Consider the following 23,681-nt stretch of genomic DNA (forward strand, 5'->3'; position numbering starts at 1 on the left):
TTCCGCAGATCCAGAGGTGATCAGTTCGGCTGCTTGGCTGCTGCCGACCATTAGATGGACCCCTGAGGTGATAATGGCAGCTGCATACGGACGATTGCTACAAACTTTCGCGGCGTGCTTTTATGCCGATGCCGTGCCCAATCATTCGGCACGCCAAAGAGCTCTTGCGTGCGGGACAGCCTTGCACCATCTCGTATGCAGTAAAACTCTCGAGACCGTCATTCCCTCGGATTTTATGCCCTTTGAGGATTGGACTGATTGGCGTAATCTCAGTCTTCCTTGGGGACTTGAGAGGTGTAAAGAAGCTTTTGCCAAAAAAAAGAAATACACCGCAGCTCCAGATACTAAAGATAAAGCACGTGATTCCTTGCGCCTGGCCATCGTGACTGGCTGCCCAGGATTTTTGCAGCCAACCGATACTGCATTGATCTGGGATGGTGTTTTCGACTACAAGGACTCGCGTACTGCAGAAGACTTTGATTGGCTCGTGGACTTCCTAGTACACTTCGGGAAGTCCGAAACGAGGGACTTCGATGCCATGGGAGACGCGCTGCTCGCACTGAGTGCCATGCGGGGTCTGGGAAGTGTCACCAGACGAAACGATTACCTTGACGCCATCATCTTCGCCATGAAAGCAGATAAACCATCCCGGCTTCGTCACACGGCCCTTCGAGCTATATTCGATGCCCGTCTCAAACTAGTGGAGATAGTTGACAAGGAGGAGGGAGAATTTCGGGAGAAGTTATTAAAGGAACTCGCGCCAGCTCTGCTCGCTGCAACCGAACCTATCGTGCCACAGCGTTCTGACGATGAACCGGACGCTGTCTTTAATCCCAGACGTGATGACTGCTATCTGCGACTCATTTTCACTCTGGCAAAGCAGAGTGATTGGCGTGCTCATTTAGTGACAGCTGGTCACATAAAACGATGCACATCTCTGCTGGACCACGTCATCAAGAACAAATTGTCTGCATCTCATCCTTACTATCTTGCAGCCATATTGATACAGATGAACCCCTCGGGTGGTAATCGAAGCTCGTTGAGGCGGGCTTCCCTGGACTCTGCTCTGGACTCTGAACCTACGAACATGGAAGAATGCCGTCACACTACAAACCCTGCAGCCACACTGCCCGCAGCCCCAGAGGCTCCTACTCCGCCGAGCTCTCCGGATAATATATCCGAGCAGGACTGGTGGAAGTTGCTCAAAGAAGCATGGTGGGCGATGCATTGGAATCAGCTCTACCTTGAGAAAGAAGCAGTTGAGGCACTGCCTGGCATTGTCACGTACACTCTCAATACCCTGGAAACACCGATTGCTGGACATGACAGGGGAAGTCTCGTTTCACCGGTGAATCGGATATACTTGGCGCTCGATGATGGTAGAGCGAAGTCGAAAGTGAAACGCCTACTGGATGCATTTTGAAATAATCACACACAAGCTGAATACCAGTTACAGTCAGACAACGCGCAGTATCACTTTCCTATGCAAACCAAATAAAAGATCCTGTGTTGTAATTATATCACTTGTTGCATACAAGTAACTCGGGGGTTGGTCATTTATTTTGAAATACAAGTCAGCTCTCGCGCTCGCGTGCGGAAAGATTTTGACTAATAGATGGTATGGTTTCTTCCATGGAAGATCACGTTAACACCAATCACACTGGTTTGAAACGAAAATGATTCATCTTCCCTGCGGCGCCGCTTGTGCAGTGCTTTATTCCCATGAATCGTTTAGTAGTCACCCTGGAATGCGTAAGTTGAGCAAAAGCAATGGCCGATGATCCCATAGCACTAATTATCGTCGAAGGATTCCCAGGTAGCGCTGGCACTGTTGTGGTGTGCGAGTTCGTAGAATACATTAACAAGAGAAGTCAGGAGAACCCCAATCGGAAAACTTTGTTGGCCAGGTGAGAATGTCGAAAATGGCCGAAAAATCAGTAAAAAAAGCACGTGACTTGAGCTACCTTAACTTACACTTCGCCATACTAAGTCGGATCGACCAGCGGCTGATACTTACATACCGTACAAGCATATAGGTCGCCTACCGCCCATCTATATGATAGCCAAGGGCCTAGCTCATCGGACATCCAATCCGCGACTGGACCTGCATAGCACCTCCTCAAAAATATCAATCCAGGCGCTAGTAAACACGCTGACTGATACCCTACGGCGCCTCAGGCTCTATTGTTCAAGGATGCTCCTGTCCTCATTGGATGCCCCATTTTTAGGATCCGCATACTCGGTGACCCATGGCCTTATAAATGCATCTTCCCTGTCAGAGTCTGTCGCTCTCTGTGATGCCAAATGTCATGAGTGCATGCAAAGAGCGCTCGACAGCGTCAACGAAATGATGCCAGGTCGTAAAAGAGCGCTTGTCTGTTATTGAGCGTCGTTGGTTCAATCTGGAACCGCATTACAGCCTATTGAACCTACCGAGCCGCAGGCGCCAGCAGCAGCATATATATACATGCTGGCTACTTTTGAAAACCACTCAGCGACCTTGGGCTCCATCGCGGTCTCATTACTTGCATACTATTCAACCAGCACTTGGTGATCCAAAACGCGGCTCTCCCGTACTGATGGCTACAACACCGAAGAAAGACTTCTTGCAAAATGACTATGCGTAAGTAAAGGTGTTTAATGTGGATAATCGATCGTTGATTAAATACAATATCAGAACACAGGAAATTCTGCAAAAAATCCTCACGACCTTGGAGGACTCGAATATAACGGAGAAAGGGAACAAGGACACATATAACAGGTTCTGGGCGTCTTATAATCAGGCTGCAACAGAGTACGACGGCGAGTTTCTAGAGCGGAACAGCAGCGACATGGACATCGTACTCCTTTCTGTAAGCTATCGAATGATTTTGGAGCATGTATTTGTCTAAGAAGATCGTAGTCTGGTCTCTTCGCCGCTATCAATACCGCCTTTATTGTTGCCATGCAACCCAACACCACGACCCCCTTATTGTGGCAGCTCGTTCAGAACACATCATCGAATACCACCATCTCACCTCTCGCTGCCTCAGCAGCAAACCCGCCAAATACTATTTGGTTTCAGACCTTTGCATATGCTGCATTGTCGCTCGACCTTCTGGCTGCTTTCGGGGCTGTCCTCGGCAAACAGTGGCTCAGCCATTACAAATCGACTGCTCGTGGAAAGGACAGACAAGAAAAGTTAGACGGTTTGGAAGCATGGCACTTCCACGCTGTGCTGCTATCATTTCTCATGTTACTGCAAATCTCGTTCTTTATCTTTGGAATTGCTCTCTCAGCCTTCGTATGGAATCAGCAAGGAGCTACAGCAATCGCTGTTATCGTGGTGATGGCGTTCGGCTTGTTCTTTTGCTTATTCATTATCGTCGCCTCCTTGAAATTCCCGCAATGTCCCTTTCAAACTTTTATTTCAGCATTCCTTCGCTTCATTGGGGGGCACCTCCCAGCCCAAGTCACGGCGGGCTGGAAAGGGAGCAAGGAGATGTGTTCGTCACACGACCCTAGAGAGCTCAAGGAGAGTCGGGAGATAGCCTCTGCGGTACGATCGATGAGGTGGATATTCAACACTTCCACAAATCCAGAGGTGATCAGTTCGGCTGCTTGGCTGCTGCCGACCATCAGATGGGCCCCTAAGGTGAACATGACAGCTGCATGCTTACAATTGCAGTCTACTTTTGCGGCATGCTTTCATGATAATGCCCTGCTCAGTAATTCGGCACGCCGAAGAGCTCTTGCGTGCGGGAGAGCCTTGCACTATCTCGTATGCAATAAAACTATCGAGACCATCATTTCCTCGGATTTAATGCGCTTTGATGATTGGACTGATTGGCGTCACCTCAGTCTTCCCTGGGGACTTGAGAGGTGTAAAGAATTTTTTTCGCCAGTATGCCACCACTTTCGATGAAGAGCATGAAGATAAAGCACGTGATTCCTTGCGCCTGGCCATCGTGACTGGCTGCCCAGGATTTTTGCAGCCAACCGATACTGCATTGATCTGGGATGGTGTTTTCGACTGGAAGGAGGACTCGCGTACCACAGACGACTTTGATTGGCTCGTGGACTTCCTGGTACACTTCCGGAAGTCCGAAACGAGGGACTTCGATGCCATGGGAGATGCACTGCTCGTATTGAGTGCCATGCGGGGTTTGGGAGGTTACACCAGACGAGACAATTACCTTGACGCCATGCTGCCCTTCGAGCTGTATTCGATGCTCGTTTTGAACTAGTGGAGATAGTTGACAAGGAGGAGGGAGAATTTCGGGAGAAGTTGTTAAAGGAACTCGCGCCAGCTCTGTTCACTGCAACCAAACCTATTGCGCCACAGCGTTCTGACGATGAACCGGACGCTGTCTTTAATCCCAGACGTAACGACTACTATCTACGACTAATCTTCACTCTGGCAAAGCAAAGTGATTGGCGTGCTCACTTAGAGAGAGCCGGTCATATAGAGCGATGCACATCTCTCCTAGACCATGTCATCAAGAACAATCCATCAACATTATCTGTCGCATCTCATTCTTACTATCTTGCAGCCATATTGATACGGATGAACCCCTCAGGGGTTTACCGAAGCTCGTTGGGGCGGGCTACCCTGACCTCTGCTCTGGATTATGAGCCTACGAACAAGGAAGAATGTAGTCCCACTACAAACCTTGCAGCCATGCTCCCCGCAGTCACAGAGGTTCCTGCTCCACCGGGCTTTTCGGACAGTATATCCGAGAAGGAATGGTGGGATCTGCTCAAAGGAGCATGGGAGGCGATGCGTTGGAATGACCTCTACCTTGAGAAAGAAGCAGCTGAGGCACTGCCTGGCATTGTCACATACACTCTCGATCTCCTGGAAACACCGAGCGCTCGATATGATGCAGGGGGCCTCGTTCGATTGGTGGATCGGATATACGAGACGCTTGATGATGGTGAAGCGAAGTTGAAAATGAAACGCCTACAGGATGCGCTGGAAAATAGGGCAGCATAGTTCATCACACGCAAGCTGAATATCAGTTAGAGTCGGACGATGTACAGTATCACTCTCCTATGTAGACCAAATGAAAGTATATCCTTTCAAGTTGTCTTGATATACTAGACGAGCAACTCATGAGGTTGATCGTTCCTTTCGAAATCCAGGTCAACTCTCGCAGTCGTGCGCGGAAAAAGTGGTGCATAATAATTAACAAGTACTAGATGTTCGTTCGACATGCAGACATTTGAGTGATCCATTGGCGTGGTCACTGTGTTTTCATAGTTTTATCCATTCAGATTGACAAGTACATTCTAAAACGATTGACGTACGCCATAACATCATGACATTAATTCCTTAATAAGTACAGCGCTCTGTCGGTATGATTCGAAGGGGGTAGTGACACACCAGTAGACCGTACCCTGGCGTCTGGTGTGTATATGCGTTAGAAGAGACCAACTATAAATTTGTCCATCGCTCATTTTTGGTGGGGTTCTGCAAACGGCAGAGAGCGTTTTGACTGGAGCTGAGAAATTGGTCGCGGGCAGTTGACCACTATCGTCTGTCACATCTCATTCTTACTATCTTGCAGCCATGCTCCCCGCAGTCCCAGAGGTTCCTGCTCCACCGGGCTTTCCATATCCGAGAAAGAATGGTGGGATCTCCTCAAAGGAGCATGGTGGGCGATGCGTTGGAATGACCTCCACCTCGAGCCAGAAGCAGTTAAGGCACTGCCTGGCATTGTCACGTACACTCTCGATCTCCTGAAAACACCGACTGCTCAATATGACGCGGGGAGTCTCGTTCGATTGGTGGATCGGATATACGAGGCGCTCGATGGTGAAGCGAAGTTGGAAGTGAAACGCCTACAGTATGCGCTGAGAAAGAAGGTAGCGTACACGCAAGACTCAGATGATGTACAGTATCACATTCCTATGCAGACCAAACAGAAGGCATATCCTTTGTTGTGATTATATCACTTGATAGACAAGTAACTGGGGGGTTGGTTATTCATTTTGAAATCCAAGCCAGCTTGCCCGCTTGCGTGCGGAAAAGTTGTGCATGGTCAAAATGGGTCGAAAGCCCAGGTATCTCTCTGAGAAAAATCAGGTCATGACATGTGCGCATTTTCCCCTTAAGGTCGAACCATTGTCTCTTTGGCAAAACGCAATGCTTCATTGAAGTACCAGAGCTGCCTATGCACCTGCCCACATATACATCCTAACGAACTTGGAAGCCTGGCAAAGTCGTCGTTGAACTCGCTGAAGGTACCAGCCAATCAGACAAGGGTTATTTCTTGAGTTCCCTAAATTACAAACAATCAGATCGTTAGATCGTTTTGTCAAAGTTCTGTACCTTCATCTTGACAATGACAACAACTAGCATGCCAACATCCCACGCTCAAGTCCACCATATGATCGAAGATGTACCATGCCAGAAAGGCTTCAAAGTGCTGGGTAGATCAAGACCCACTAGCGTGCCTTCTTCATCGAACCTTGCACCGTTCTCGATAAGAGCAACAACCAGACGGGGGATGGCAGCTGCAGTGCCATTTAAAGTGTGGGCGAATGGTATCGCAGGTGCTGATTGAGTCGAAGCGGATAAGGACGCTGGTGTGGTATGCCTGTGCGTACCTGACGACCGACGGTAGCGGATATGGAGGCGACGGGCCTGGTAATCAGTACAATTAGATGCGGAAGATATTTCTCCCCAACTCCCTCGACCTGGCATCCATGCTTCCATATCATATTTGCGGTACGCGCTAGCACCTAATTCTTCGGTAGGCATATCCAAAACTCTTGTGTTATAATGTCAGAGTAGGGGCCTCGGTCTAATATTGTTACTCACCGAAACGGAAAATTTAGGCCTTCAAAAATTTCGGTTTGCACACTACGAAGTTCTTCCATCATTTGTTCACTCGCGTCTTCACTACAAACAACAAAAAGCTCAAGCTTCGAGAATTGGTGAACTCGGTACAGTCCACGAGTGTCTGCGCCGCGGGCACCTGCCTCAGCTCTGAATGAACGGCCAAGACCGACCACTTTCAAAGGCAAAGCTTGCTCCGTGAATATTTGATTTGCGAACATACCGCCAAGCGGTATTTCTGCAGTGCCAGAAAGTACGAGTTCGGGATGAGAAGGATTCGAAGATGCAATATGATACATTTGCGAAACAGGTGGATCAGCATTTTGATCTCTGGGTTGGAATCCACATCGTAGGGCAATGTCTGCCCGAACGACGTCCGGCGTCGTGACGAATCTAAATCCGTGTTTAAGAGCAATTGAGAGGGCATAGTTGGTCAGAGCCATCTCCAAGAGTGCAGCTTCTCCTAGCAGATAATACCATGATGAACCCGTAACGGTCGCCCCCGCTTCGAAGTCAAGGATACCAAGAGCGCGACCAATATCCATGTGGTCACGTTTGCCACTGGCGGCAATGGGATCCGATCCATGAGTGGAAAGTACCACAGCAGCTTCCTCTGGACCTAGTGGTACATCGGGATGTGTGTCATTCGGTATCTGCAATGCAAGCCCCAGTAAAATGTCCTCCACTGTCACGAGTTGCTGCTCCAGGTCTGTGACCTCCATCTTGAGAAGTTTAGCTTCATTCAAGACAGCCTGCTTCTCAATTGGATCTTTGATCTGTCGCATCTTTTCGCCTAAGTTCGACCGTGCGTGGCGCTTCAAGCCTAACTCATTGGAGAGTCTCTTCTGTTCATCGTAATGGCGCACGACCGACTGCAATGCACCAATCGGAAGTGGAGCCTTGCGATTGAAGGCGTTGTGAGACTTGTACACTATCGACTCTGAAATAGCGCGGTAGTCGAGGCGTAGTTTAGGAAGGTCTGTCGTCGCAGAGAGCACCTCTGAGGCCTTCATCGACAAAAAACGGGACCCTTTTGAACCTGCAAGTATATACTGTAAGAATTGACTCCAAATATCATGCTCTACTCACCATGCTGCAACACGATATTGAAGCGTTGACGTTGACAGCAATGACTGAGAGAAGGCAGCAACGAAGAGGACATTAAGCCCAAACGCAAAATGGAATAAACGCGTATGGTCACACCTGGTCACAGACATGCAATGTCACAGTGTCACGCGTCGCGCCTCACTCATGGCTTCATCAGGGAAGGCACCAGCTAGTGCCGCTGCAAGTTCAGGCTATGAACTACCGTGGTTCGTGATTCGGCTTCTAGATGGTTGCTGTGACTGAGAATTGGTAGGGTGGAGAAGTATAGGCCGCAGAGCTTGGACGATGTGGTCGGAAATATTGATACTATTGAAAGGCTGAAGGTCATTGCAAAGGATGGAAATTGCCCTCATATTATCATATCGGTGCGTTTTAATACAATTGGATCCCATTTCTTGATGCAAATGCCATTGTAGGGTCTACCGGGTATTGGAAAAACAACGAGTATACATTGCCTAGCGCATCAGTTGCTCGGGGATGCATACAAAGAGGGTGTTCTCGAACTCAACGCTTCTGATGAGAGGTTTGCAGCTCTAATCTTTTATGTATTTCTTGCTTTGACCTTCCCCTAGAGGAATCGATGTCGTACGGAATAAAATAAAGGCCTTTGCACAGAAGAAGGTCACCCTTCCTCCTGGGCGGCATAAAATTGTGATTCTGGACGAGGCTGACAGGTGCAAAAATCGACGAAGTTACATCTTGGTGACACTCACTCCGTTGTACAGTATGACCGGTGGTGCACAGCAAGCACTAAGAAGAACGATGGAGATTTACTCGAACACAACTCGCTTTTGCCTGGCATGTAACATGTCTAACAAAATAATCGAACCAATACAGAGTCGGTGTGCCATCCTACGATATGCAAAGCTCAGAGACACCGAAATTCTGAAAAGGTTGTTAGAAATATGCGAAATGGAGGAGGTGATATTTCAATTACTGCGCTTGTCGTATTCTTACTAACCAAATCTGCTATTGACTTAGGTCGAATATAATGATGATGGTCTTACTGCTCTCATCTTCACATGTGAAGGTGATATGCGTCAAGCAATCAATAACCTTCAGTCAACGCACTCCGGTTTCGGTTTCGTATCTGGCGAAAATGTTTTCAAAGTTTGCGACCAGCCTCATCCTGTCATCGTACAAAGCATGATCCGATTATGCTTGAAGGGTGATATTGATGCTGCGATGGAGAAACTAAATGAGCTCTGGGAGCAAGGCTACAGCGCTGTTGACATCGTGGTCACAATCTTCAGAGTGACAAAGACATTCGATGAGTCAGTCCTAGCTTACTGGGTTATCGCCAGCACTGAGAATATCTCTCTTGTCAGACTACCCGAGTATTTGAAGCTTGAATTTATCAAGGTTAGAGGAAGTGTCCCTGCATATCACGAGCGTTTTAACGGATCATACCATCAGGAAATTGGCTTCACGCATATGCGCATACTTGAAGGTGTGGGCACTATTATCCAGTTGAGCGGTTTGCTGGCTCGATTGTGTAAGATGGTGCGCCTGATCGTTGAATGCCTTATTCACCGTTGCTGAATGAGCGTTACATAGAACATGCAGCCTACATTGTTTCAAGTATAGCATTTGTTGTCGCCAGTGTGTTTGCCTGGCGTTACTACCTGGTAGGCTTAAATTCCTCTCAGTCGAGTAGCTCGACTCTGTTGACGTTGAACCGCTGAGGCTTTTGCCCCAGATTCCACGTTTGAGCTGCAATATTATCCCTCAGTATGATCGTTAGACGGCACCAAAACATAAGGATAGTAATAGTCAATCAAACATTTGACCTTCTCCGCAGGGAACGATATAATTATTATGGGAGGAATCTGTGACCTGGCCAGGATCTACTGGTACTCAGTATTGTATCAGTGTGAAGAATGCATAATTTCCAACACAGCCACAGATCCTTCAATGTCTTAATCGAGTTTGATCATTTAAAACTATGTAGCACAGCTACAGAACGGATGGCTAAGACTATGCCAGATAATCACGAACATGTCATGGATCAAATATTGAACCCTCGGCAAGAGGATGCAGATCAGATATTGGAAGGTCTCGGAGTTGCTGGTTTCCCTACTCGGGACAAGGTCCACCAAGAAATTGAAGCCAAGTTACTCCTTCCACCAGACAGGATACCCGAACACTGGCTTCCAACATATCAAATGTACGTGCATGCTCTGTATATGCTTTAAAACCAGCAAATTTGATTTCTTTCACCTCAGAACATGGCAACCCGAGATTTCTATACAGTCACTCTTGACCTCCGAACCCTCTCCACCGCCGACCAGTCTGACTTTCCTGCGTGCGGGTCTCGAAGGACGTGTCATTGGTTATGCAGAAGTGAGCCCTTGGTTATTCTCCCACATTTCGTACTGTAAACTCGTCCAAGACGCCAAATGCAGTGGTTTCGACAGCGCTCACATCGACATCTATGGACCGTGCTCCTGCTTCAGTCGCCAACTTTGTCAGGGGAAAATCCAGTCATTTTCCTTTCAAACCTGGTGGACTTGACGACGTGATTCTGGCAGCAAAACAGACCACAGCAGTGCCCATCAAAGGGTTGCGAACTGTCCCACCGGGGTTTTCGAGAGGATTGCGACTTTCGGGTGACGATCCGGAAGACGATGCGCTTACCTCTCTCGATGATACTACTGATTACAACGAGGACAAGGTATATTTGTCATTGTCGCATGTATCGTATAGTTGCTCAGCACATATCACTCAGCACAATGATGAAAGTTACGTGCTGGATGACGAAAGAGATCTCTTACCCAATGGTGATAGTTTGGGAGAAATTGACGAGCTCTTACCAACAACGGTGAGGACCTTGTCGTGCGGGATCAATTGATGCTCAAATAATACACTTCCAGCGGACACATCTACGACCATCAACGGCTCCCCGACGGACTAGGAAACCCAATGTAGTCAAACGCGACTGGGCACATGTGGTTGATATCAATAAGCCTATGACCAACTTCCATGAACTTGTGCCGGATATGGCTCACAAAGTCAGTCATCGTTCTTTTCATGACTCAAAATCTCATGCTCTAGCACAGTATCCTTTCGAATTGGATACTTTCCAGAAAGAAGCAGTGTATCACCTCGAAATGGGAGATTCAGTCTTTGTCGCTGCGCATACTTCCGCTGGGAAAACTGTCGTTGCCGAATACGCCATCGCTCTTGCTGAGAAACATATGACACGGTTTGTCGTGTTCTTTTTATAGCATGTCAGCACTTCAAGTTATTTTCTAGCGCCATATACACGTCGCCAATCAAAGCGCTGTCAAACCAGAAATTTCGAGACTTCAAACAAACTTTCTCGTCATCATCTGTCGGCATACTTACAGGGGATGTGCAGATCAATCCTGAGGCGAGCTGTCTGGTGATGACGACTGAAATCCTGCGAAGCATGCTGTACAAGGGTGCCGATCTGATTCGCGATGTCGAATTTGTGATCTTTGACGAGGTGCATTACGTGAATGATGCAGAGGTACGGTGCCTGCATTATACCCGGACTTACTTTGCTTAGAGTTTGGCAGAGAGGTGTTGTCTGGGAGGAAGTGATCATCATGTTACCCGATCATGTCAATATCATCCTGCTATCAGCAACTGTTCCTAACAGCAAAGAGTTTGCGGACTGGGTAGGGTGAGCAAAATGTGACGCTTGCACGTCTAGGCTTTGACTTTTACCTGTGAATTTACAAAGGCGAACCAAGAAGAAGGACATCTATGTAATTTCCACGGCGCAAAGACCTGTGCCCCTTGAACATTATCTTTACGCCGGCAGGGACACATTCAAGATCGTCGATGCATCTAGGAATTGGGTTGCACGGGGGTACTATGACAACCGATTGGATATTGCACACCCTGACGCTACGACTCTAGGTACCAGGATGCTGGCGATGCTCTCAGAAGAAAACAGGACAAGGAACGAGAAGCTGCAGGTCTACCTCCTGTACAGCGTGTCGGTGCTCGAGGCGCTGCAAGAGGTGTGCAGCGTGGCGCAGCACCAGCACGCGGTGGTCAACGCGGCGCAGCCCCAAGTGGGTCCGCACCCCGTGGGCGTGGCGGCGGACAGTCTAGGACCATTCACACTGGGGCAGACAAGAATCTCTACGTGCACCTACTAAATCATCTTCAGAAAAAGGGGCTTCTTCCTGTCGTCGTGTTTACTTTGTCAAAGAAGCGTTGCGAAGAAAACGCTGCAACTCTTACCAATTCAGATCTGTGCACATCTGTGGAGAAGAGTGAAGTACATGTCGCTGTTGAAAAGGCCCTGGCACGACTAAAGGGTAGGTGTGGCGCATAGATGACTTCATTGACTGCGCTAATTCACATTCTAGGTTCGGACAAGAAGCTTCCGCAGATCGCTAGGATGAGAGATCTACTATCACGAGGAATCGGCGTTCATCATGGTGGTTTGTTGCCCATCGTCAAGGAGGTCTGGAGAGTCCACACATGGCTGTAATCACGACTCACGCGCCGCTGACAGGTCGTAGAGATATTGTTTGCACGTGGGCTTGTCAAGGTTTTGTTTGCCACAGAAACATTTGCTATGGTGCGCTTCTCATCATGTGTTATCGGCAAGGGAATCCTGATGGCACACGCAGGGCGTTAATATGCCCGCAAGATGTGTTGTGTTCTCTAACATACGGAAGCATGATGGGCGCAGCTTCAGGGACATACTACCTGGCGAATATACCCAAATGGCAGGTCGTGCTGGACGGCGAGGTCTGGACCCTACTGGAACGGTGATCATTGTTGCAGGTGACAATCTTCCTGAGGTAAGTTCACTGTCGATTATTTAGGCATACTTTACCAATACCTTTGCTTTACAGCAAACATCTCTCTTGAAGATGATGCTCGGCACACCCGGAAAATTGCAGTCGCAGTTCAGGCTCACCTATAATATGATACTAAACTTGCTTCGTGTGGAGGCACTGCGTGTGGAGGAGATGATCAAACGGAGTTTTTCTGAAAATTCTTCACAGAGACTGCTTCCCGAACACCAAAAGCAAGTTGCAGAGGTATGTTTGTATCTTCCGTTTTTCATACCCGTTGACCCACGATAATCATTAGCATGAGAGGACACTTTCCAAGATGCCTAAACTCGAATGTGATATATGCTCGGTTGACATCGAGCGCTATTACGATCTTTCTCTTGACGTCGTTGGGTTAAATAATAAACTTTGCACTATGGTGGCATCCAGTCCTTCAAATGCCAACCTGCTTGGTCCAGGGAGGGTTGTCATCTTAAGAGACGGCGTATGTTATCTACCAATCACAACCCTAATGACTACTGATCAAGCTCCCGTCTACAACCAGCATTTTAGGCAAGGCAACGTCGGCGTTTTGCTTAAACCAGATCCACGGCAAGCGAGTTCATTCGCGGGCAAACTATTTTTTGTGCTGGCCATGGTAGACCAGGAAACGAAATTAGGTGATACAGGTATCTATTTAATGGCATACGCTAGCACATGAAACCCGTTCATTAAATTTTTAGATGTCGAAGATCGAGCTCTACCACCGAGATGGCCACTGGATCCCACTTCATTAGAAGTCGAGAATCTCACATACGACCTAAGAAGTGTCCCTCTCGACAGCATTTCTATGGTAACTTCAGAAACTATGAAGGTATGCAACATTTTTGCTCGGAACTCTGATGCTAAGCCGAAACAGGTGGACGCAACTGGAATCGTCGATCAGCATAAGAAATCTTTGATGCTTGAGATCATCAACTCGCTACAAATTCTTGTCCACAAATGGAGGACTGCTAGAACCATACCGGAGGTTAATTGGGACCGCATACGAACGCTGGATTTCCAGGAGGCATTGCACAGCAGAAATGACCTCGCCAAACGTCGCCAAGGTTTCTCGTGTACACTGTGCGACGAGTTTCATGATCATGTCAGTTCAAGTCACTTTCACGTTTTCATTCGACTGACCGGGCCGAGTAGTATGTCATTCTCCATGATCAGAAGACGCTGCGCACCAATATCGAAAAACTCAAGATGGCAATTTCTGACCAGAACCTCGACCTTATCCCGGACTATGAACAACGAATCGAGGTTCTAAAGGAGTTGAAGTTCATCGACGAAAATTCAACTGTCCAGCTGAAGGGTCGTGTGGCCTGCGAGGTCAGATACAGCCCTGCCACACTGACTCATATTGTCGGCTCACTGAAGTTCAGATCAACTCTGCAAATGAGCTTGTCCTCACTGAACTTATACTCGAGAATACTCTAGCAAACTATGAGCCGGAAGAAGTGGTTGCTCTTCTGTCTTGCTTCGTCTTTCAAGAAAAGACAGAGGTAGAACCTGCTGTGCCGATCAAACTCGAGGAAGGCAGAGATGCAATTCTTACGATCAGTCGGGGCGTGGAATGTGTGCAAGACCGCCACAAGGTTTCAGCGGAGGAATTCAAGACTAGCTTAAAATTCGGTCTCATGGAAGTAGTATACGAATGGGCGAAGGGCATGGTGAGTCAGCGAACGTGCGTAACTGCTAAGGGGCAAAAACTCATAGTCGACCATTTGTAAAGCCCTTTGACCAGATAACGGCTTTGACTGACGTTCAAGAAGGTACGATAGTGAGGGTTATAACGCGATTAGATGAGACCTGTAGGGAAGTCAGGGATGCTGCACGGGTGATCGGAGATATGGACCTGTTCAAGAAACTGGAAGAGGCTCAAGTAAAAATCAAGAGGGACAGTAAGTCAAGACCACTCTGGAGATTTGTTTGTCTCTAATCCACATATATTACAGTCGTCTTCGCAGCTAGTTTGTACTTTTAACCCGAGAACATGTGGTGGCTGTACAATAACAGTATATGTAGTTTTTACACTCCGCGGAATACTAAGACTACTTAAGATTTCTATCCCAACGCAGCGATGTTGATTTTGCCTGAAGTTAACGTGAAACCTTCTCATTTCTTGTACAATTATTCTCCAAGCAAAATGGAAACAGCCTCTCCATGTGACACCGATGCAGCCACCAATTCTCGTTTTACCCGTCAAAATACCTCTTCACACTCCACCTGGCAGCGCCCCAATGGTTCTGGCTCCCCGTCATTTGATCAACCGTTGGGAACGGAGAACCCTTCCGCTGTTCAAAATGCTAGCACTGTATTCCAGAGAAGGCGTGTCAATCCTGAGAGCCTCGCTCTCCGACTAGGGCCGGATCTTGTCCGTGATCTTGAGGCGCTGATACACCCTGGAAATATCGAGATGCCGTCCTTTGCTGTCCGGAAAGAGCTGCAAGAACGTTACAATATCGACAGGAGGCATGTCTATGATTATTTTCACAGCCGAGGCTTGCGCGTGATCAAGGAAGATAAGAATGGTAACACAACCGTACCAAATGATTTTGTTCTAGTGCCGGCGCAATCGGTTCGAACATTTGAATAGATCATCAAAAAAATAACTGATGTGATCTCTTTTCTCAGCCGAAGCCGAACCTCCGCACTTTGCGCCAAGCGCCTATGAAGGAGTCGCAGAGAGCAACTGTAAACTTGGTATCGAAACTCAAGGAGGCCAAGCCCTCAGTTAACAAACCTCGTGGAGTTACAAAGGCCAGACCTGGCCGTCCAAGGAAATACGCCGTTCGATCCACTCACGACGACCCCCTGCCACCTGCAGTCATTTGTCCGTCATCTCGGATGGCTCGCGCATTTAGTCCAATCCTCCAATCTGACATCCTTCCTGCGAGCGACACGGGCAACAACCATGAATTTGACATGGCGGTTAGCACCATTGACGAGTCTGATTCATTTGCGCAAGCGATAGACGAGGTCTCTTACACGTATTGTGGCCCACCGGTATTAATGTTCGAGACAACCCCACTCCACACCCTTTCGCAAGCGGTGCCAGATCTAAGAACCGATGGGGCTGAACTAGGTTTATCGCCACGCAAGACTTCTGCCGACCCTTTGTCACCGAACGCTTGTACACTCTCAGTTACTGAGCGGATGGCACTTTATCAACTTCTTTCTGGATCGTTTGGCACCCCTCGTAATATCCAGGAATGCGCCGGTACATACAGAAATTACATGCAGGAACGGTCGCAACTGTACTACGAGGGGCTTCTTGCAGTGCCTTACCGAAACTCTCATTATAATGACCGAAGACCAGCTTCTTCCGACAATCGCCAATCGGTTCCTTGCAATGGCAGCGAGTATAGACGCTGGGTTAACCCGGGAGAGTTCTGCATAATGGATAAAGCTTCGGTTAGAAATTCCAAGCCGGTCAAATCTGACACGAGTACGATCAGGCAGAAAGCACAAGTTTTTTCCTATACCAACTTTGACACAGATAACGGGACGCATCCCCTGGACACGTTGTTCCCAATACTTGACCTGAATAGGACCAGCGTCGATAATTCAATCAAGGAATCACCTGTTATCCGCAGTCGGCGCCAATCCTACGTACCTTTAGATTTCTATTTCCTTCCGAACGAGGAAAGGGGTGAGGCTGAGGATCTCCTTCTGGATGCAGCATCTAACTCGGGCGCCCCTGAACTTCCCAACCATTCGGTCTCATTACAGTCGAAGATCCGTGGAGGATCTATCCACGGACATCCGGATTTCCCAGGATCTCCGCCACTGCTGCCTTCGGCTGAACTCTACCATGTCGATGCCAACCCTAAGCGCCCCGCCCCATTACCACAACCGGCTTCGAACGTCAATGAAACCAAGAAAAGTCGCCGGAAGAGTGTGGCTCCACAAACCCGCTTCGCTCCCTGTACTCCACAGAAGTCGTACATACGTGAATGTGATAGGATCAGGACGAGGTCCTTTACGTCCCGCAGCGCTAGAATGCGGACGACCTCTGCTGGCGGAGGAATGTAACAAACAATAGCTATTTGATGGTGTGAGATGATGACCTTAGCACCGGTAAGTTCGACTTATATCCTGATCCAGTGCACACTAACTCATTGATCGATATAGCAAATGTTTCATGTTTATTTAACAGCAGTTCCACTTTTGACTTAGGCTGCGCAAAACCGTCAATCTGCTTCGCGAACCCCTGAATTCCCAGCGTCACCTCATAACCATCGCACGACTTGTCTTGGGATTCCCAGATCCTAAAGACAGTTTCATGTTCCATAATGACATTCTCTTTACGGTACCATTTGACAATAATAATAATTAAAAGGTTACCCTGATTCAGAACGCAGTTGCCTTGTTTTTTTTTTCAGCCCTCTTTTCGTTTAGTCCTGTTACTTAGTCTACTTCACGTTTTGTTTGTACGTGTCCATAATATCACTAGGTTAAGTAACTATTAACGAGCCCCGAATGGAATGAAGACATGCAATAAACTATGCCCGGTCCAATTATATAGTTATCTAGTTACTAGGCCTGATCAAATACCCAAGTAAAACCTTTTCATCAATAACATCACAGCATGAACAATTGATATGGATAAAAAAATCACCGCCTACTCATTTTCCTATCGCGCCTACAAGTACACATCGGAGTATGCGTAGCTCCTGAGCAGTTTCGGGGATAAGCCGGGCTAAAATGATGAGGTTGAATAGAAGCTCTAGGTGACGGCTCGGCCGTAATCTGGTGATCATATGGCTCCCCGTCACCCTGAGCGTTCCTAGGGTTTGTGCTCAACTGATACCTCACGGCATCGGAGACTGGTTGGCAAAGAAGTGGAAGAGGCGAAAGACTCCGCTCCCGAGGTCTACGAATGCCTTCATCCGGAAAGACAGAGTCATCAACCTCGGCAGCGGACGTTGCTAATTCGTCCAAAGGAATGGGGGGGATTGGGCGGATTGGTTGCGGTTGCAAAATGGGCAGACGGGTGGATGAATTTCGTGTTGCTCCAGGTGTTAGGCCGAGTGGAATTGCATCGGCTAGTGATGATGACGAATTTTGGTACAATGCAGAAGTGGGTGCGAATAATGTAGTCATTGAATTCGAACTGTCCTGGGTATATGAAGAGCTGTGATGAGGGTATGAAGGTGATGTTGGTGACGAATCATTATGAGGTCTTGGGGAATACGTATCACTGTCCTGTCGTCGCTGTGCATGGGAGGGTATTTGTCGATGAGACGAAGTAGGATATCCAGGCGCAGACACGGACATTCGTCGGTCTGAAAGCATATATGACGATGATGGCTGCGGCCACCAAGGGCCAGATGACCGTGAACCTTCCCCCAGCGCGCCTTCGAGCGCAGAGGTGGATTTCATAACTTGAGGCATGGTTACACCGTAAAACGGCATGGTTTCTTCTTCGATCCCGTCCATCCCCTCAATGTCAAAATCGGCGTCCTCATCTTCGGAGTCAGATTCATCAAAATCCATGTCTTCCCGAGTGTCGGGATAGTGGACGAATGGGGAGGACGGCGTGTGTAATGACTGCGTCGACGCAGACGAAGGGGTGTTAATGTCAGAGGACAGGGATGGTTGTGTCGTTAAAATCGTGACTTTAGGATTGATGGACGGAACATGGTGGGGAACACGTAACAGGCCCGAAATATGACTATAAGCTGACCATGAGTTGAACCTTGGTACGGTCGCAGAGGACTCATACTTCGGCTGGTAACGTTCGGGAGGGGAGTATAAGCTGTCGGAAGAGTAGGCGCTATCAGGGGAGTGGGAGAGGATATAGGGACTCATGATGTGTGCATGGGGGGACTGGAACTGAGGATGGCAATATATGTATGGCTGCATGTCTAGATGATGAGGGAAGTCACATTCAGTGTATGATGGAACAGCAACGAAAGCTGCGCGCGGAAATCGATTCGGAGATCATATACCCCAAGATCAGCCGTAAAGAAGGGTCGAAATCTGGATGTTAAAGAACACAAATAGAAAGGCTGGGATGTCAGTAACGTATCAAATTGGAAGACAGGCGATTTAAAACCAGGCCCGCATCGCTAAGTCGGCTGCTGTTGGCAGTTACTTACGGTGGTGGATTGTATAGGGTCTCGAATGATTAACTCTTGTGACTGCGTTACTTCCATTGATCAGTCCCGTAATGTACCGATAGCAAACAACGCAATCGGGGGTAAAGTGGCTCACGAACACGTTGAAATCTGTACTAAATGATGGCGCAAGAATGGACGCGGAAGTGAATTAACGACCTTAGTCGTCAAAGTCATCAACCATGTGATATATCAGGAAAATCACCGGTCAGAAAGAAGACCGCATGTATTAGCTACGGCAGCAAGGTCACTGACCAGTTAACCGTGTCTACAAGGAGTTGGCTTGAGAACCGGATAAAGAATACTGGAGAGTTGCTCTGATTGTGAGGGAAAGACGCACCTGAACCTCGTGTTCAAGTTATTGACAGCGCCATGAAGTTCCCTTGGCTGAGTGGCAGCCGTCAATAGCTACAAGGCATTGTACCACATATTTGGCATTACTCCCTTTGTTTCCCTCGCGTGATCTGTGGTATTCCCGGAACGGGTGGCCTCTGGGCATTTGTCAGGCCCGTGTAGGGGTTCGTAACAAGATGCGCTTGAGATGCGCTTGCGAATATCAATCAAGGTTGTCCATCAACGAGTGCACTGGCCGAATAAGGAACCTTACCTGTTCCCATGAAATTCAATCTTCCGTTTCATCTTGATCTGATGAAACCTCATGATGCTGCTAAGATGGGCCAAGATGCCATGTATTAGCTTCTCCGTGATGTCGTAACAGATGGTGCGTTATCGCTGAACTGCGCGCGATCATACAGCAGGAGCCTCAATCAGGATCTAAAACAAGTTAGCATAGCTGGCTAGAGCTGTGCTAACTCCGGGATTGGCTGCCATCGTTGGCAGCGATCATGCCGTGTCACAGGTAGTGGCACTGCCAAAATCAAAATCCTGCCATGACTAAATTCTACCATGCACGGGCAACGAGGTCGGCAGTAGGGTCCATGGTGTGTGAGGGGGTTAACGACGGGTGTTCTAACTTTCAGGAACCAATGGAACTGCGGGCACAGACCAACTATTTTTATGACTAATGAATAACTAATATCCTCATAATCCAATGTTAGGTTCAGGGAACACGCTGGCGCATATCACACAGTAAGGCCTAGATGCGGCGCTAGAATGTGTAGTAATTGGTTTTGGCTGCACAAAAACATTCGAAAACGAGGGACTACGTATGGTGACACGAGGAATGCAGGAACTAATAGCACAAAGAAACAGAAAAAAATATGAAAACCTCCAATTATGCATCAAGGGATGCGTATCAGCCACAAAAACATCAATTACACGCACTCAATTGAAACGCCACGATGCAAATCCAAAGACGCATCTTCGGACATGCTGTATTATTCACTCGGCGACAGTCAGCCCTCCCATTGCCCTCTGTATGTCCCTCATGGTAGAATCAAGTCCATTGCCCCTGGGGCTAGTACCTGGACTTGCACCTCCCGTGACATGACTTCCATTAATGACCCGCGGTCCCAGTGCAGGGTGTCTCACACCCAATGCAGCGCCCAACATTCTCTTCCCTGGATCTCCAATCTTTGGTGGACCCTCCGCGTGAAGAATAGCGGGATCATCGTGTGACACGGCTGAATTTATGAGGTCATTCAGAGACGGGTGAGAAGGGAGCGTCGGAAGGGTCGGAGAAGGCTCACGCCCGTTGATGAGCCTTGGTGAATGCTCCGAAATAGTAGCATTCAGCACGTGGTTATTTTGGCCGTTTCCGTTGCGTAATCCGTTGCCGTTCTGACTAGTGTTGGCGCTGCGGCTGGGGAAAACAGAAATAGAGGCAGCGCGTAAATTGTGGCCGCGAGAAGCGTTGCCTGTGTGGCCTCTAGTGTTTACTGTCTGAATGACAGTTTGGGCGTCAGGTCCATCATAGGGTTTGATGGTAGCGGAACTTCCGGTAGTAAGGATGGCAGGAGGAAACGCGAGCGTGTGGAGATATGCTCGTTTTGCTGTTTAACCACGTGGAGATAAATTCGTAAGACACAGTTTTACCAGAAATCAGATGGCATACCAACTGAGGCATCTTGAAAAACAATCAAGAGGCTCGTATCGTCTCTCCATTTGATCTTAAATCCTCCGCCAATGTTCTCCCACTCCGAGAATGCAGATTGAATGTCTTTGGTCTTGAGCTCCTTTGCAAAGCCTGTCAAAGACAAAATGCGCGTGACTGACGCTGATAGACCAGATGTAGAGGCAGATGCCATGTTTGAAACTTGATATGAATGAGCTGAAGACTAAAGTTGTGCTGAAAAAAAAATTGGCGAGGACCGAATGCGACGAGAAAGCCGAATAAGAGAGTAGACGGGATGATTAGCGAGAATAAATGTAAGGTCGAAATTGCCGAAGTAAACGTGTGCTGGAGATAAACAGTGATATAATCGCTAGTTATTTCCCAATTGATTATCGAAGAAAGCGAGCGTTTCAGTTTAAATGTTATACAGAATTCGGCTGATGAGGAGGAACTATCATAGGAGAGAAAAGCTCGTGAACGAGTTCGCCGACCCTCTAACATTCCTTCCCACGCTCTCTCACCTAGACCCCAAGCTCACAAGATTTCTACCAGGTCAGTGAAACACTAGTCTCTTCAATTCATTCCTTATTCCGCAGCAACCTAGGACCACCTTGAACTGTGCTAAACGTTAGGCTGATCAAAAGTTCAAACAGTGCACTTTGTGTTCTTGTTAATCCTTCCTATTTGGGAAGAGCACAAAGCTGCTCTTGAACATGATCATGGATAACGATATTCTGCGCGCATGGCTCCTCATCCACGAGCTCAGTGACCAGCTTGCTCATAACAAGAAGTTATCAAATACAATACATTCACAAGCTGCTTCAATAAAAGTCAGTTCTGTCACTACTAATATCCGTTCCTTTCACATTTTTTCACTAGGACCAGGCCGTACATGCCAGCTCAGGTTTTGCTTTGAGGCGGTTTAATACCGACATTTCCAAAGGTCAGTTTGCATTTACGTCCTCCATCCGCAGCAGGGCTAAACCTTGTTCGCAGAAATTTTCGACTCCGAATTGGAGCGCCTGAACGCCCACTTCATAATAGAGAACCAAACCCTACTTCACGAGAACAAGCAATTTAGTATCCTTCTCAAAGAATATGAAAGCACTATGGAAACCATTATGTCCAAATTTCGGAATCATGCGGTGCGTTTGACAGCCCATTGTCAGCTCTCCGATAATAACGTTCCTCGAATCTAGTTAGCAGCTCAGCAGCACGAGCTTACCCTGACGCGCCACTATGAAGGCTTACTCTTGGCCTGTGACTCCCAGAATCAGTATACCGATCTAACTTCCGAAACCAAGACCGCAGTCGGTCTTCAGCGCCTTGCTCACACCCTCCGTGCATTACATCGCTCCATGTCTGGCGAAGAACCCGAACTAAACGATGATGGCACCCAAGACTCCCCGATCGACATCACTGCTCTCCTCCAAACAATAGATCAACAAGCAGAATCCGAGATCCGAGATGATTGGGCGTTGGAGCGTGAAATTGAAATTTCTCGACTAGAAAAGGAGAATGAGGAACTGCGCAAGATGCTAGGCATTGACTCCGCCTCCTTGAGTGAAAAGGGCATCACACTTGATCTCGAGCGAGAGGAGAGTGGTCGAGTCTCAACATCACTTTCCGCTGCATCTCGGATGCGGAGTGGGTCGTCTTCTTCTGGATCGCGTATGAGCCCGTGGGCGTTTGATATTGATATGCCACAAGAGCGGGAAAGCAACCCTTGGAGTGGATGGGAGTCGCAGCCTCAACAACAGCCCCAACAACAACCTCTACCCCCGCCACCGCAACCTCAACGACCACAAACACAGCAGCGGATCCAGCCGCAGCATCCTCCTCAACTTGGTAGTGGTTTGCGTATGCAAGATCCCATATACTCCAATCAGCTGCCATACGCCAAGGCGATGCGACGACCCGCAAATTTATTTTCGCCAAATCCTGGGCCTGCGCCACCGGTAAGCGTGGGCTCAAGCGTAGGTTGGGCGCAATCGACATCGTCTAAACTTGACCGTTGGACCTCGCCAAATATAGCGGATTACACCCATTGACTGGCGGTAGTTCGTTTCATTGCAGTGTTGTATCCCTAGACTCTTTTGATACCCTTCTTGTTTTGACAGTACTCCTCTTATTGCAACGTCTTTCGATGACATATGAACTACAATGCGTTACCTGGAATTGTAAACTACACGTCAGTTTCGAAACGCGCAATTTGCAAATGTCGGACAACCATTCTGTCACCGGGAACAGGTGGATTTCATTACGATCATCCGTCCGTCGGATTGAACTTTGGAGGCTCTTGGAGGGTGGTTACCGGCAGGAAAAGTGGCTCACAGCAACAATGTCTCGAATGGTAGAAGTGTCCTCTAGTGGCATGCCATGATCAAGGTTTTTAAAGACATCTTTTCACCTGTCACCAACTGGACAGGTAAAAGAAACATTTTCCCTGCCTGGCCACTAACCTTCTTCCTATTTCACAGTGGACTGTGCCTGCGGGAACAACAACCGTGTCACATTGACCATTACTGCCGATACAAAATTACTATGGCTGTTGTGCACGACCGTATATGGAAAGCAGGGCCAAAAGGACCGGATACTGATTGAATGCACAACAATCGATAAGGCTCAGAAGTAACTCAACATTGGACCTACTCAGCTGGATTCACATGACTGCATCCTTCGAGAACGCCTCACGGACGGCGGCCAGACAGCTGGATGCAACCATCTGAACCTGCGTATGCACTGTCGTCGGTAAATGTACATCATCTTCCCCGGTATGAAATTCATGACCCTGCCGGGGAGTC

At 48.1% G+C, this 23,681-nt stretch overlaps 8 protein-coding genes across 8 annotated transcripts; 5 read left to right on the top strand and 3 right to left on the bottom strand.

Annotated features, from left to right (window-relative positions):
• Window positions 1–2,483: 2,483 nt before the first annotated feature.
• Window positions 2,484–4,225, top strand: F5147DRAFT_256990 (uncharacterized protein). Its single transcript, XM_041428874.1, has 3 exons — window positions 2,484–2,623; window positions 2,678–2,852; window positions 2,903–4,225. The coding sequence occupies exons 1-3, from the start codon at window positions 2,580–2,582 to the stop codon at window positions 3,902–3,904; spliced, it is 1,221 nt and encodes a 406-aa protein (XP_041298603.1). The 5' UTR covers window positions 2,484–2,579; the 3' UTR covers window positions 3,905–4,225.
• A 2,133-nt stretch (window positions 4,226–6,358) lies between these two features.
• F5147DRAFT_565919 (uncharacterized protein) lies at window positions 6,359–7,836 on the bottom strand (the record flags this gene model as incomplete). The annotated part of the gene is made up of 2 exons (XM_041430775.1): window positions 6,359–6,755; window positions 6,806–7,836. The coding sequence occupies 2 exons, from the start codon at window positions 7,834–7,836 to the stop codon at window positions 6,359–6,361; spliced, it is 1,428 nt and encodes a 475-aa protein (XP_041298604.1).
• Window positions 7,837–8,067: 231 nt separating this feature from the next.
• F5147DRAFT_669797 (P-loop containing nucleoside triphosphate hydrolase protein) lies at window positions 8,068–9,882 on the top strand. The gene is made up of 9 exons (XM_041435496.1): window positions 8,068–8,136; window positions 8,184–8,295; window positions 8,347–8,453; window positions 8,503–8,604; window positions 8,656–8,851; window positions 8,912–9,204; window positions 9,259–9,292; window positions 9,347–9,433; window positions 9,488–9,882. Exons 1-9 carry the CDS (start codon window positions 8,075–8,077, stop codon window positions 9,515–9,517), a joined length of 1,023 nt encoding a protein of 340 aa, XP_041298605.1. The 5' UTR covers window positions 8,068–8,074; the 3' UTR covers window positions 9,518–9,882.
• On the top strand, window positions 9,858–14,821 carry F5147DRAFT_669807 (ATP-dependent RNA helicase). Its single transcript, XM_041435497.1, has 22 exons — window positions 9,858–10,097; window positions 10,156–10,273; window positions 10,323–10,604; window positions 10,659–10,751; window positions 10,804–10,941; window positions 10,990–11,135; window positions 11,186–11,423; window positions 11,473–11,579; window positions 11,640–11,768; window positions 11,819–12,225; window positions 12,277–12,374; window positions 12,426–12,491; window positions 12,544–12,717; window positions 12,772–12,960; window positions 13,013–13,198; window positions 13,259–13,382; window positions 13,437–13,567; window positions 13,613–13,840; window positions 13,891–14,070; window positions 14,124–14,411; window positions 14,474–14,642; window positions 14,697–14,821. The coding sequence occupies exons 1-22, from the start codon at window positions 9,898–9,900 to the stop codon at window positions 14,723–14,725; spliced, it is 3,720 nt and encodes a 1,239-aa protein (XP_041298606.1). The 5' UTR covers window positions 9,858–9,897; the 3' UTR covers window positions 14,726–14,821.
• Window positions 14,822–15,028: 207 nt separating this feature from the next.
• On the top strand, window positions 15,029–16,341 carry F5147DRAFT_532550 (uncharacterized protein; the record flags this gene model as incomplete). The annotated part of the gene is made up of 2 exons (XM_041430107.1): window positions 15,029–15,319; window positions 15,376–16,341. Coding segments are annotated over 2 exons (1,257 nt in total), but the record flags the coding sequence as incomplete, so codon positions are not given.
• A 1,017-nt stretch (window positions 16,342–17,358) lies between these two features.
• On the bottom strand, window positions 17,359–18,555 carry F5147DRAFT_768230 (uncharacterized protein; the record flags this gene model as incomplete). The annotated part of the gene is made up of 1 exon (XM_041440943.1): window positions 17,359–18,555. The coding sequence occupies one exon, from the start codon at window positions 18,553–18,555 to the stop codon at window positions 17,359–17,361; it is 1,197 nt and encodes a 398-aa protein (XP_041298608.1).
• Window positions 18,556–19,857: 1,302 nt separating this feature from the next.
• Window positions 19,858–21,329, bottom strand: F5147DRAFT_627407 (uncharacterized protein). Its single transcript, XM_041432711.1, has 2 exons — window positions 20,878–21,329; window positions 19,858–20,815 (listed from the first exon to the last, which is right to left on the bottom strand). Exons 1-2 carry the CDS (start codon window positions 21,068–21,070, stop codon window positions 20,205–20,207), a joined length of 804 nt encoding a protein of 267 aa, XP_041298609.1. The 5' UTR covers window positions 21,071–21,329; the 3' UTR covers window positions 19,858–20,204.
• A 56-nt stretch (window positions 21,330–21,385) lies between these two features.
• Window positions 21,386–23,242, top strand: F5147DRAFT_669820 (uncharacterized protein). The gene is made up of 5 exons (XM_041435498.1): window positions 21,386–21,429; window positions 21,482–21,707; window positions 21,757–21,820; window positions 21,874–22,022; window positions 22,077–23,242. The coding sequence occupies exons 2-5, from the start codon at window positions 21,591–21,593 to the stop codon at window positions 22,926–22,928; spliced, it is 1,182 nt and encodes a 393-aa protein (XP_041298610.1). The 5' UTR covers window positions 21,386–21,429; window positions 21,482–21,590; the 3' UTR covers window positions 22,929–23,242.
• The last annotated feature ends 439 nt before the right edge of the window (window positions 23,243–23,681 follow it).

The sequence above is a fragment of the Suillus discolor genome (assembly GCF_016758755.1).
Source record: "Suillus discolor strain FC423 chromosome Unknown F5147scaffold_4, whole genome shotgun sequence".
In the NCBI taxonomy this organism is placed as follows: domain Eukaryota; kingdom Fungi; phylum Basidiomycota; class Agaricomycetes; order Boletales; family Suillaceae; genus Suillus; species Suillus discolor.